General features: G+C 40.8%; 1 protein-coding gene and 1 pseudogene across 2 annotated transcripts; one reads left to right on the top strand and one right to left on the bottom strand.

The window, feature by feature from the left end:
• Positions 1–1,690: 1,690 nt before the first annotated feature.
• On the top strand, positions 1,691–2,920 carry LOC110060541 (uncharacterized). The gene has a single exon (XM_020767329.2). It carries the CDS (start codon positions 1,691–1,693, stop codon positions 2,918–2,920), a length of 1,230 nt encoding a protein of 409 aa, XP_020622988.2.
• A 3,267-nt stretch (positions 2,921–6,187) lies between these two features.
• On the bottom strand, positions 6,188–12,510 carry LOC149105079 (steroid 17-alpha-hydroxylase/17,20 lyase-like; annotated as a pseudogene). The gene is made up of 3 exons (XR_016201706.1): positions 12,294–12,510; positions 10,251–11,282; positions 6,188–9,925 (listed from the first exon to the last, which is right to left on the bottom strand). The product of XR_016201706.1 is annotated as a steroid 17-alpha-hydroxylase/17,20 lyase-like (transcript).
• Positions 12,511–13,053: the final 543 nt, after the last annotated feature.

The following is a 13,053-nucleotide window of genomic DNA, read 5'->3' as shown; positions in this document are numbered from 1 at the left end:
TATTTCGCGTTGTCGATTTGCAGAGGACGGCAAATAAATGCACTTTCTTTTTAGGAAACATGTACCGTGTTTCTATAGAGTTTTAGTAATCTAAGGCGTTCTATCACGAATGCCGTTCTCTGATTGGCTACGCTACTCATTATCTGTTCTTTGATAGATAGTGAGTACGTAGCAGTATGCCCTTGTTAACAAAATTATGACCGCTTCTTGGCGTTTTTGAAGTGTCTGTGAAGAGGATTTAGATAAAGTTTTCATCGACTAGTAGATTTATACTAAAACAATTAGATTATTCGCGCTCGATTTCTATGCGTGATATTTGACTCGGGTTGCGAACTCGTCAACTATCACGCGATAGAAATCTCGAACTCATAATCTTATTGTTTAATGGAAACATGGTTTTAAACCAATCAGTATATAAATTATAACGCACGTGCACGGCCATTTTCCTGCTCAATATATCTTTTGTTTAGCGGTGTTGCCGTTGCCGTTGCCGTTGCCGTCGTGGTTTTCTTAAGCTTTTCAGAGGACGACAAAGAAATGAACAAAGATTTATAACGTACGTGCACAGGCATTGATTTGCACATTAAACCTTTTGTTTGTGACGTTCCCGTTGCCGTCGTCGTCGTGTTTTGGTTCTAAGCTCCCTTTTCTCAGAATCAACTTCCGGAGGAAAAGAAAATCAAACAAACAAACAAACAAAATAATAGTGATAATAAATAGAACCGCATCGACACAAGAAATTATTTGAATATCGGCTTATCCTTCCCAGTACTAGCACGATAAGCATCGGCATAAGTAGATCCAGGGTCAGTTTGCTTCTAGTTTGCATTGTGCTAAAAATACATCGCGTTACATGCAGCAACCCTATTGACCATGAAACGGCGACCACGTGGCCCAGCTAATTCTCTGTAGCGGTCAACGCTAAACTGCAACGCCACTTCCAGTTTTCGCGGCCTCGAAGTTTGCACGAGTTTGAAGAGAAAATGTGCAATAGTTTTACATGCAGCAGCCCTATTGACCATGAAACGGCGACCGCGTGGCTCAGCTAATTCTCTGTAAAGGTCAACGCTAAACTGCAACGCCACTTCCGGTTTTCGCGGCTTCGAAGTTTGCACGAGTTTGAAGAGAAAATGTGCAATAGTTTTACATGCAGCAGCCCTATTGACCATGAAACGGCGACCGCGTGGCTCAGCTAATTCTCTGTAAAGGTCAACGCTAAACTGCAACGCCACTTCCGGTTTTCGCGGCTTCGAAGTTTGCACGAGTTTGAAGAGAAAATGTGCAAAAGTTTTGTAAAAAAAAACTTCTTTCGAGCAATTGTGAGTCACGACAATTACATTTTCCATGCATATGCGGCATACTATATCAAGTAAAACTTTCTAGTAAGAGTCTTAACTTTTGCCTTAAAAAAATTTAGAGCGGAAGTGTCTGGCGGGAAAGAGAGTGGTAACTGCGCACGCGCAGTGCGTTCGACCTCTTAGGACTGTATGTCCACGTGGAAATACGTACACACACGTGTTGCCGTATGTGTACGTGGAAACAAATGTTTTAGCAATCGGGAAGTTGACCAATAGAAAACAAGAATAAGCGCGCGAAAAGTTGAGAATGTTAAATCAATCACCAAGATAAATTTGAAAGGCTGTTAGCTGTGAAACCCTTTTAGTCTTATTCGAATGTTACGTCAATTCAAATGCTGACGTTTTCGCACGTAATAAACGAATCCAAAGCAACAAGAAGTTTGTTCTTTTTGGAAAGTTGTTGGCGCGGCTTGTGCGCGTTGCAAACAACAGTTGTACAACAAACATTTCCGAGGTTATTTTTTTACACTGTTATCAGAGTTAGATTGCGCAAGATGTTTGGGTCGCTACTGTCAAAGTTTAAATCTGCAAACAATAAGATCGATCCAACAATGAAGATTTTTACGGAGCCGCGACGAGTCGCGAGCAAAATGAAGCTTGCCAGCCAAGACGCGGCATGTTTTCATGATCAAGACCGAGAGTTTTGGAAAGACGGAGAACAACAGGATGTATCCGATATCCATTCTTTGACAGTAGTCCGAAACAAGAGTTCACTCAGCGATGACAGCTCAAGCGAGTCTGATGATTTCTCACAGGAAGAAATGGGAGCTGCCATGCACGCAATAGCCGACGAAAGCGTCAGTGCGCCACCTCCAAGCAATAAGAACAGCAGGCCTCGTGCTGTAGGTCGTGATCAGCGAATATTGAATACTGCGTATGAAATTCACGCATTCCACGCTTACGGCGCCTCTTCAAGTTCCAATACTGTCCGCGCTGTTCAGCCACTCAGTTCAACTGACTCCACCCTCCAACGAAAGGTGCAGACCCCAGTCGCTTTCTACATTCCTGTTGGAGACAAGAATACGGTCTGCCCACCTGCTAGAGTTCCGCGGCGGTTTAGAAAACGAAAGGTCGCACCTGAACTCACTTTGGATGATATAAAAGAGAAAATGCGCGCTGCCGAAGAGAGAAAACTGAAGGAATTACAACGCATCCGAGAGTGCGCGCGCAGCAGGGCCGGAGTCAACCGACCACACCCAACTGAGACGTCCGCCCAAGCTACTGCGGCGAAAATTACAGCTAAGCAGGCAGCAGCCGAGAGCAAGCGGACCGAAGAAATGGAGATTAGGAAGCAAGCGGGGAACAGAGCGTCACGGAATAGAAGTAGGATTGCCGCAGGTCAAGCCTTTGCTAAGACGCAGCTTCAGTCCTCTATGAAGCTGAAGGTGGACGAGACCGTGCAAAGGAAGGAGAAACGGCAGCAGAAGATTGAAAGGCTGAATAATCTGCGAAAAAAATACGCCAAAATACACCTCCGCATGCCTTACTCCTCCTCTCTATTTCCCTACCCCTTCCCCCTTTACACACCTCTGGATTTGTCACTGCATTTGCGTTCTCTTTAAAACGCCCTTCTATGGACTCGTTAACTGAAATGACGTTTGAAACAATTTTTATTTGCATTATTTTCAAGGATATTTTGTAATCAAATAATTTTTTTTAAACAAAAATGCCTTCTCTGGTTTCATTAATTTAAACGACGATCGGAACATTTCTTTGTTTGCACTTTTTTTCAAGCATATTTTGTAACTGCAAAGAAATTTTAAAAAGGCCTTGGGCCTCGTTGACTGAAATGAAGCTTACAAAATTTTTTATTTGTGCTATTTTTAAGAATATTCTGTAATCAAAGAAATTTTAAAAATGCCTCCCCTGGACTCGTTAACTGAAATGACGTTTGAAAACATATTTTATTTGTAATATTTTCAAGGATATTTTCTATTCAAAGAAATTAAAAATACTCCTTCTCTGGACTCGTTAACTGAAATGACGTTTGAAACATTTTTTTATTTTTACTATTTTCAAGGATATTTTCTATTCAAAGAAATGAAAAAAAAAAAAAAAACTCCTTCTCTAGACTCGTTAACTGAAATGACGTTTGAAACATTTTTTATTTGTAATATTTGACGGGAAATTAACCACTTTGACTTTAAGCTTCGCTTCCCTCCCGACAGTTTCGAAAAATCCGGCAAAAAGCATTTTGATCGCTGTCCACTAACGTGCGGTTGCTTATTTTGACAAGATTTATTTGTGTACCTGTTCGTGTTTTTGTGTCTATAGGCTTTTAATTTTAGATCCCAAGAAACAAGAAAAGGTATCTCTTTAATTCTGAGATGTTTAGGATTCCACCCCATCCTTATGGCTTTCTAATAACTTACTCAAGTCACTCAGTCTGCACCCTCCAGTGGATGTATTTGTTCATTGTAAAAGTAGAAATATTTCTCGCTTCTCTCGATCTTCACTCATTTTATTCCTCGACTCGTGTCTTGAAAACAAACCCCTGTTAACATTTATTACCGACAATAGCTTAGTATTATTCTTTTTGGTGGAACTTACTTGCTTTACTATGGATCAGTAAACAACACCGCTTGCTTCCTGAATGAAGGGGTATGTCAGTGGTTGAGAAACATGTGCGAGATCTACATATAGTCTTGCGTCAAGCGCAGATCAAGCAATTGCACATAACTTACATCGTATCTATTATATCGCAATTATCAGCACAGTTGTCAGGATAACCGAGGCCCCATCCACACTACCCCGGAGGAATTTGGAACCGGAGGTTTCACTCTGAAAACGCATAAAATGTTTTCCGTTCACACTACTGGCGGAGGAATTTGAAAACGCAACAATCACCAGTCATTCTGGATTTGTGTTTGAGAATAACTCGGTCAGGAAAATATCATGGTTATCGTGACGTCATCGCTTTCGAAAAGTTCCGTTTTCAAAATGCTTTCCGTCCACACGAAAGCGAAAGGTCGGCGTTGTCAAATTCCTCCAGTTTGAAGAGCGTGGAAGTAGAGCTGTGTTTTCAAATTTCTCCGACGTGGTATGGACGACCATGGACCCAGGCGCAGGTCTCCTATATACTTCAATGCGGCCCAAGTTTCGGAAATTATGAATCTTTTTTGGACAAAACGCTCACGTTTGGACAAAAGTACTTGGAGGAAAACATTCCAAAACGTTTCAAGGCCTGCTGGTTACTTAAACTTTATCTGACGTTTGCTTTTCCTTGATATGGATAGCATGTCATGATTCCGTTTTATGCATACAGGAACTTTTATAACAAAATTGCACACTTTTATTTGCTTTTATCATTATTTTGCCGTAAACTCACGAATCACATATGTCTTTTTATGGCTTTTCAACATCATTTTGCTTTTATTACCATCACACACAAACCCTTTAATTGTCATCCTCATTGTACGCCTATGAGGGAAAAAAAATGCTAAATTGTTTTTCTTGTACCTATGGTAATCCATAAGAATCCTCTTGTGCTTGTGCCTTTCTGCTTTAGTTTAATTAGTTCTCGTTTGCATCTCTTTTGATCTTAGGGTTAGGGTCACTGTTTGTGTTTTCTATCCGTTATCTCGTTTGGTCAATCAAAAACCGAGCTTGTAAGAAGAAGAAGAAGAAGAAGAAGAAGATACTCATGTACTTAGCTACTTTAGGTGTAAAGTGAGAATCTAGCTCCTAGGTGAGAAGGAGCTAACTGGGGACACAGTATATTAAAAATGGAAATTCAAAATATATACAATAAGAATTACCTAAAAATATACTAATTAGAACCACAGGTCGCCGGGCCTAAGCTTAACCGAGTGCAAAGCGAAACAAGCGACCTCTATGAACACCATTCTCAGATGAACCACAAAATTAACTTGTAAACTGTTGAACGCTTATGCATATCACAACGACATACGGTGAAACCTGAATTAAGCGGACACCCTTGGGACTCTCACTAGTGTCCGCTTTATACAGGGTGTCCACTCTAAACAGGTTCAGCAATAATAGTTAATTATTATACATTGAACTCACTATCTCTTCTCTGATTGGCCGAAAGCGTACATTGAATTTTCGAAATCAGCGCCTGATTTTGTAATATGTTTCTTATTAGAAAAAAAGCTCACTTACAATACATAATTACAATAAACTACTTACAATAAACTTACCTACTGTACGTTAATTAAAATAAGCTACGTAATCTGCAGCTAGGTACGTACCTATCTAGCTGCAGATTATACAGTAATCATGTCAAGGACACTCAAGGTCAAGGGTAATCATGTCATGTATGGCCGTGGTGCATGATTTCTAAGGGTAATTGTGTCAAGTTCGCACGCTCTGGGTTGATTGCCGTCGGTGAAGATGCAAAAACATGACTTCCATTTTTTTTTCGTTCAATGTATAATAAAACAATTGTTAGATTCGGTTTTTGTGATATCCAGAATAATCAAGGTCTCGGTAAGGGTTATCAGCCTCAGCCTTCGGCTTCTGCTGATAACCCCTGCCTCGACCTTGATTATTCTGGATATCACATAAACCTCATCCAATAATTGTTAATTATTAACCCCTCTGAAACACAGCGTAACACACTGTCCTTTGAAGTGACCGCTTATTGCAGGTTTTGTGCAACAGAATGGCTTATAATTGGTGCCCGCGTCCGCTTAACAGAGGTGTCCGCTGAATGCAGGTTTATTTTACAGTTTATTGTGAAGAAAATTTAAGGACTCAAGCTGGTGTCTACTTAATAGAGGGTGTCCGCTCAATATGGGTCCGCTTAATACAGGTTTCACTTTACTACATTTAGAATGCTAGTGTTCATATTCAAGACACACGCCATGTTGGATCAAAACAGACCTCCTTGTTTAATGTGACTAGTTAACAAAACTGAACAACCGTGTATCATGGCCAGCGGTTTTGCCATACATAACACATAGATTACTCTTTTAATTTACCAACTGACATATCTACACCTTACAAGCTGGTTATTACCTGAACAGACAAACGAACAAAACACTATTTGTGAATCATTTATAATGGAAGTATTAATTATTTGCAGACGGCAGAGTGACTTCATACCCCGGGAATATAAAAATTACATGTGCATGCACCGATCTCTAACTCAAATCGATACTTAATCATTGAAATAATTCATGTTTAATTGGAAGAATCGGATCCCATTATATGGTAGAACTAACGTAAGACTATCACGGTACATCTAAATACTTTCTCTTGTATGAAACAAGTCTTAGTACAATGCTGGATTTTTAGCTGTCACAAGCTTTCCATGGACTCCATGGCGATTTCTCTGTCAAGTGAACTGGGACAACGGGAGGTGATTTGTCACCTAGGCTTGTGTGGCCAAAGTCACGAGACAAAATGCCACCGCACAGGCCTGGAAGTTCGAATCCTTGATCTCGGTTGAGCGTCTAGATCTGGCACTGAATTTCCAAGGCCTCGTGAATTCTTATCCTAAGGTTTTACTTTTTACTTCTCTAGCGATGACGACCGCTCTTGTCGCTTCCAACCTGTGTCCTGTGCTCCAACCACCGGAAGGGTCAATATAGTTGTGTTAAAGTGTTCTTTTAAGGTTACCGTATACCTTCAGGGGTGTCTCGCGTCAAAGCGATGTAGCGCGTCCGGTTAAAGCGGTAGATACCTAAACCCCCATATTAAATTAAAGCTTATAGAGCTGGCTATCAAACTATACCAAGAATTTTGAAATGAAATGAATTGCCGATTTTTTCAGGACCGCTAAATGCGAGCGCCCTAATCACCTTTTGGAAGGTACAAGTCAAAGCGAATTTTGCTTTTCGCCAATTTGTTTTTTTTCCCCGGTTTAAGGACAAAAAGCACTAAAAAGGCGTGTCTGCGTTTTGCCTTATTCAATTGCAGTAAAAAGTTACAGAACATTTTCGAAATAGGCTTTAAAAAGAGTGAAGTGATCGTTCAAAAATCGCTCTCGGAGAAAAAGTGTTTCGACATAAAAAGTTCGGAGACAAGTTTTTGTTTGTTATATGTTAGTCTATAGCTATTGTCCAAATTTGAGGGCAATCGAAGAAATTCCCTTTGAGTTGTAACTCTTTAAAGTGTCTGCTTCAAGCGAAAACATTTATTCGAGAAAACAGCGCTACGAAAAATCTTTTGCTCCGCAAACAAACTCCGTCCACAAACGCCTTCAACTGGGTTCTCAGATCAGTACGCCAATCAGTGTTTGGAAAGTTTTTTCTCGCGGTGAAATTTACGCGCGAGTCTCCAAAACACCCTTGTGTTTCGCAATGCGCTACAGGCGGATCCGAGAGATAATTTTTCTGTAGCTCGGATTTTCTTGAAGCTGGTCTAGCAAAATGGGGGAGACGAAAAAGGATACGAACCCTAGAGTGGCTGGGCGAAGAAATCAAACAAACGAAAGCGCGGCGGAGCAAACGTGCATGGAAAATACTCCAATGGATTTCAATGAGTCCGACGATTCATCGGTATCGGACTCAACAGAAGAGTCACTGTAAAAATCGCTGTTATCGCTGTCATGTTCCCAAATTTTTACAGAACCTTTCTCTTCTCTTGACTCGATCTTTTTGCCCGCTTGATACGATAGCCGTAGCTTCATCCGCGAGGACAATTTTCGCTTCTTCACTCCGAGATGTATTTTCATTCGTTCTTCGCTGTTTTCGCTTTTTCGAATTGGTCCACGGAGTTTTCCGTGGTCCATGTTTACTTATAACTTAATAGAAGTACACCTAATACGAAAAATGCTTGGATTAACAATGCTGACCAACTGAGTAGAGGTGAGTAGCCAGCCAATCCGTGGTATCTATATAGGTAATATTCCCACGGAAGTCGTCTCGGTTGATTGCATACGTGTTAGAAGGCTCTCAATCAAGAGGGAACTTTTACTTCCGGCCATAACGTAAAACCTCCATTTCTCCGCCAATATTTAGTTTTTTTCATTTTTTTTTTTTCTTCAGAAATTAGAGATTACTTTTCGACCATTACTTTGACCCAAAAATCCAAATTTGAACAAATTGCCGATCTGAAGGTATACAGTAACCTTAACCAGACGTTAAAATGGTCGGGCTGTTTATGCGATGTAGAATATTCCACCGTCCTTCATTCTAACTTGTAGAGTACACCAGGCTGCTTCCCGTTGGTAGAGGGGTTTTAGGGTGTGCTAATTGTGACTTTATTGTTACGTTGAAAGGTACACGGTACGCCCTGATACCATGCGGAATAGACCGGGTGAGTCTCTGTTGATCTGTTTTATCTGAGCTCTGACGCTCGCGTTGTTTTGTTTGGTATTTTGAACACCATGAGTTGTAGTTGCTATCACGGAAGACATCTCTCTGGTGCTCACTTTCGTGTAATGGTCGTTTGTTGGAAAGACCAAGTGTGAAAGCCAAGAAAACATTGGGAGACAGAGCTTTCCAGGTAGCTGCTCCTTTCCTATGGAATAAGCTGCCAAGGTCCGCGCGCGAAGCAACGAACTTAGAATCTTTTAAGACTTTAATTAAGACATTTTTATTTAAGGAATCATTTCAGTTATCTTAGCATATCTATATCTCTATTTGCAATTATCTTTTACCCATTTAATGTAAATTTTTTTTATGATTTTGATAGAAAGATTTGTAAAATTTTAGTTATTAATTACTGTTGTGATGCGCTTTTGAATATTTTATAGAAAAGGCGCAATACAAATAATAAATGTTATTGTTATTGTTATTGTTACCCTGCCTTCCACCATGGTGGAAAAGTGTTCTAACGACCGCCCTTGTGTGCCAGATGATAGTTGGAGTGAAAATTTAGATGCTGATCTGTGTGGGTGGATTTCCGCGGTAAATGGTAACCTTGGTAGATCCTTCGTCTTCTGTTCACGTGTCTGAGAGAGCCATCTTGGGTCGAAAGCTTGTCACAGCTAACAAACTGAACTCTGTTTCGGTATCGTACAATTCTCATGTCTGCTACAGAGTCGGGAAACAGTTATGTATCTTTTCTCAGAGTCGAAGCACCCGTTATAAACAATTATTGAGGTTTTTGTGGTATCCAGAATAATCAACGTCGAGTTAGGGGTTATCTGCCAAAGCTAAAGGCTGAGGCTGATAACCCTTACCGACACCTTGATTATTCTGGGTATCACATAAACCGAATCTAATAATTGTTTTATTATACATTGAACGAAAAAAAATGTGGAAGTCATGTCTTTGCTTTTTCATTGACGGCAAGCAACACAAAGCGACGAACTCAGTTGACATAATTACCCTTAGAAATCATTGACTGCGGTCATACATAACATGATTTCCCGTAACCTCGCGTGTCCTTGACATGATTATTGTATAATCTGCAACTAGATGACGTCACAGGCACTGATTTCCAAAATTCGCTGTACGCTTTCGGCCAATCAGAAAAGAGATAGTGAGTTCAATGTATAATAATCTTATTTACTGGCGTTGTTCAGCTCTAATTTGGTAAGGAGCTGGATAGCGAGTTAACCCGATTAGTCCTTTGAGATCTGGAAGGCTGCTTTTCTTCGGCGGTAAAAATGTAAACTTGTGCAGCATCCAGGACAAGAAAAGGAACAACCCCACCTAGAAAGAGAGAAACAAATAAATGTAAGTTATGTGTCCAATAACAACTGAGGTACTTACAATCAAACAAAATGTTTTTAAAACGGAAATTTATATAATTATTCTACTGTCACATTTTGGCCATCACAATTCAGTTTATTCCTTCATATATAACCTGTTTATCTTGTTACGCTAAACAGGTTCTTATACTTTGAGGCACTATATCAAAGCCAAAGAAGATGTTCCAGGTCCTTAATCCACTAAGTTCTTATAGACGAGTTTTTACTGTACCTCACAACCTGGGTATATTCCAACTGTTAATTGCTTTTCTAAAATTTCCTCTTACCAGAGGTCACACATTGACAAGGACATGATTTTCCAGTGTCACCTTTGCCAGTGCTTCACCAGCACAAACCTGGCGTCCTGCCGAGAAAGGCAAAAAGTTACCAGAATTGGTGATGAGCTGGCCATCAGCATCAATATGGCGGCGAGGGTTGAACGAGTTGGGATTTTCCCAGCAGTTTGGATCCAGATGAACGTTTATCAAATCGACAAACACTACTGTATCCTTTGGAACACGGTATCCAGCAAGCGAGGTGTCCTTCAAAGTGTAATGAGGAACACCTGCTTCAGCCACATTTCCAAGTCGTAGAGCCTCCATGATGGTGGCCTGAACGAGTGGTAGACGCGGACGATCATCCAGCCCCGGCATTCGGTCCCTTCCGACCACTTCATCTAATTGGTTCTCTGGTCCAACGCAGGGTGGTACTGGTTGTCTCATAACCAGCGCCGAACATGTCTTCCATGGTGTTGATTACGCTTTCATCTGACAAAAGAGACGCTCTGTCTTCAGCGCCAGCCTCATTCTCAGCTGCAATCCTCTCTTTTAAAAGACTTCCAGTGAGGCTATCAATCTTTGCAGTAGAGTCAAAGTCTTTTTCCTGAATCATTAGCTGATGGCGAAGAATTTCAAATATCCGGCCCATCGATTTCTGCACCGATTGATAACTACGAACAGGAAAGTATTTTGCAGCTGGAAAGAAATCTAAAACAAAGTTCTGAGCAATTGTTTCAGTGTCCGTAAAGCCTTTGATGTTTAATTGTAAAAGTTCCTCGAAGTCTGCATTTGACGAATCAAAGAATTTCCCAAATGTGATCAGACCAGTCACATTTGCAACGCTCCCCGTTAGAATATGTGCAGGGTCAAAATCTTTTCCATTTTGGTCTTCAAAGTACTGCAGCAACCGCTCCGCCTGCTTAAAAATCCTTTCTTCGACAAGTTGCTAATCGGAGAGATATTGCCGGATAGCTGCCATGAACAGCTTACGGTGAAACTGCCAAGCAGGACCAAAGTTTCCTCTCACGATATAGTTTCCACCTGTAATACAGGAATAAAATTTTATTGAAAAGTTAACAAAGAATGTGTGAGATGAATGGGGTCGATGCGAGAAAAAAAATGGGGAGGGGGGAGGGGGAGTGTCCCAGCCATATGTTAAGTTCGAGCTTGTTTGTCTTGTCGCGTAGGTGTATGCATCACTGATTTTGGTGTCGGTTAATTGTAGTGAGCCATCAAAGTATTTTTTAGGGTACACTTGAAGAATTAATAATTAAACTCTGTCATTTCCGTTTTTACCGGTGGTATACTATTAGCAGTCAAATAAAACTCGAGCCACTCTCAGATTGGTCTGCTTTAAGGTTGAAATTGGGGCAGTCTATGTGCTTACCTCTTTTCAGTATGATTAACTAGCGGAGTACCAGTAGAATTAAAAAGGAAACTTGGTCATGGGTTTAAAACCCTGGCACACGATTTTTGACAGTCTTATGCAACCACCTTTGTTGTACCCCAAATATTCTTTAATTTGGGAGCACTTGTTTGACTCCAAATACGAAAGATTCAGTTAGTAACTAGTCTAGTCATAGGAGGGGACTGGTTATGAAGACCGCCAAACTTCAGAGAGATAGGTCATTGTTTGAGTTTTTCGAAGTCACGTGACAATGACCGTGCACTCACAAATTCAAGATGGCGTCGTTTGCGAACGAATATGTGGTCATTTGACGTGTTTTGAAAGCTAAAAAATGTAGTTCTGTCAGTTTGAATGGTTTTCAAAAGCATCTCATTTCGAAAGTAAAATGCCGGCGATAACTGTTCGGTTTTTGGCTGTGGTACGTGCCGGAGAACAAAAGGAATCGGCATCTGGAAACTGCCCTCTACACGAAATACCGAATGTAAAAAGTAGCGAGAAGAGTGGCTGAGTGAGATCACGAAAACAAGAGTTGTAGACAAAGATTTCCAAAGATTTCCTCCATTAACTATGGTCTAGGGGAGTCTTTTCCTGCTTCCGGGAAATAGCAATTTAAATAAAGTGTAGTGTATATAGATTTACTGTACCAAGTGTATACAGCTTGAAGGAGTGAAATGGAGGTCTCCCAGCATAATCGGCAGATCTCTTAATCAGCACTTCCTTTACAGAATCAGCATCTTCGGCGAATACAAGTTTAAAACTGCCAACTTTCATCGAATACACAGCACCATACTTCTTCCTCACGCTTTGTAATGGAACAAAAAAATAAGAAATGGTACACAATAAGTATCGATGAATTGCATGGTTAGCACAGTTTTACATCTGCATTGCACGTACGTGAGGCGGGAAATTGGCACACCCATTTCTCGTTGAATTGAAAGTATAGAGGGTCGGGGTGGAAATTTGAGACCATTTTAGCGATTCCAAGTGACAATGTGGGCTGCAAGGCTCCGATTGCAAAGAAAGCTGGGTTAGCAGTGTAGAGAAATGTCCACGTTTTTTTTTTTTTATCATCTTATGACCAAGGATAGCTGTTATTGCAGTTATCAGCGGCTTGACACACAAACGAGGCGAAAGGGTCAGTTCTGCATTGTATTGACCCTTTCGCCTCGTTTGCATGCCTTTTAAAACAAAAGAATATTTGATCGCAGACTCAACTCCAATAAAAGCTATTGCTGCAAGCAAACTGCCTCTTGGTGTCGGTTTTAAGGGGAGGATTGAGTTGCTAACGACTAGAAATGAAACTAGACGATATCTATGCTTGGATTCCTCGTCCCGACCACTTTGGGCTACATTTTTCGTTTCCCAGATCGGGCGTTGCAAAGTGATTGTGACGCCTTGTCCTTC

This window comes from Orbicella faveolata, unplaced genomic scaffold (genome assembly GCF_042242905.1).
Source record: "Orbicella faveolata isolate gen_17 unplaced genomic scaffold, um_ofav_v1 contig_34, whole genome shotgun sequence".
Lineage (NCBI taxonomy): Eukaryota > Metazoa > Cnidaria > Anthozoa > Scleractinia > Merulinidae > Orbicella > Orbicella faveolata.
The sequence above is the reverse complement of the archived record's forward strand: the minus strand, read 5'-3'. Positions and strand labels throughout refer to the sequence as shown.

Bases quoted from the DNA above. Each gene is read 5' to 3' on its own strand.
- LOC110060541 (XM_020767329.2), top strand. From the start codon at position 1,691: ATGCTGACGTTTTCGCACGTAATAAACGAATCCAAAGCAACAAGAAGT.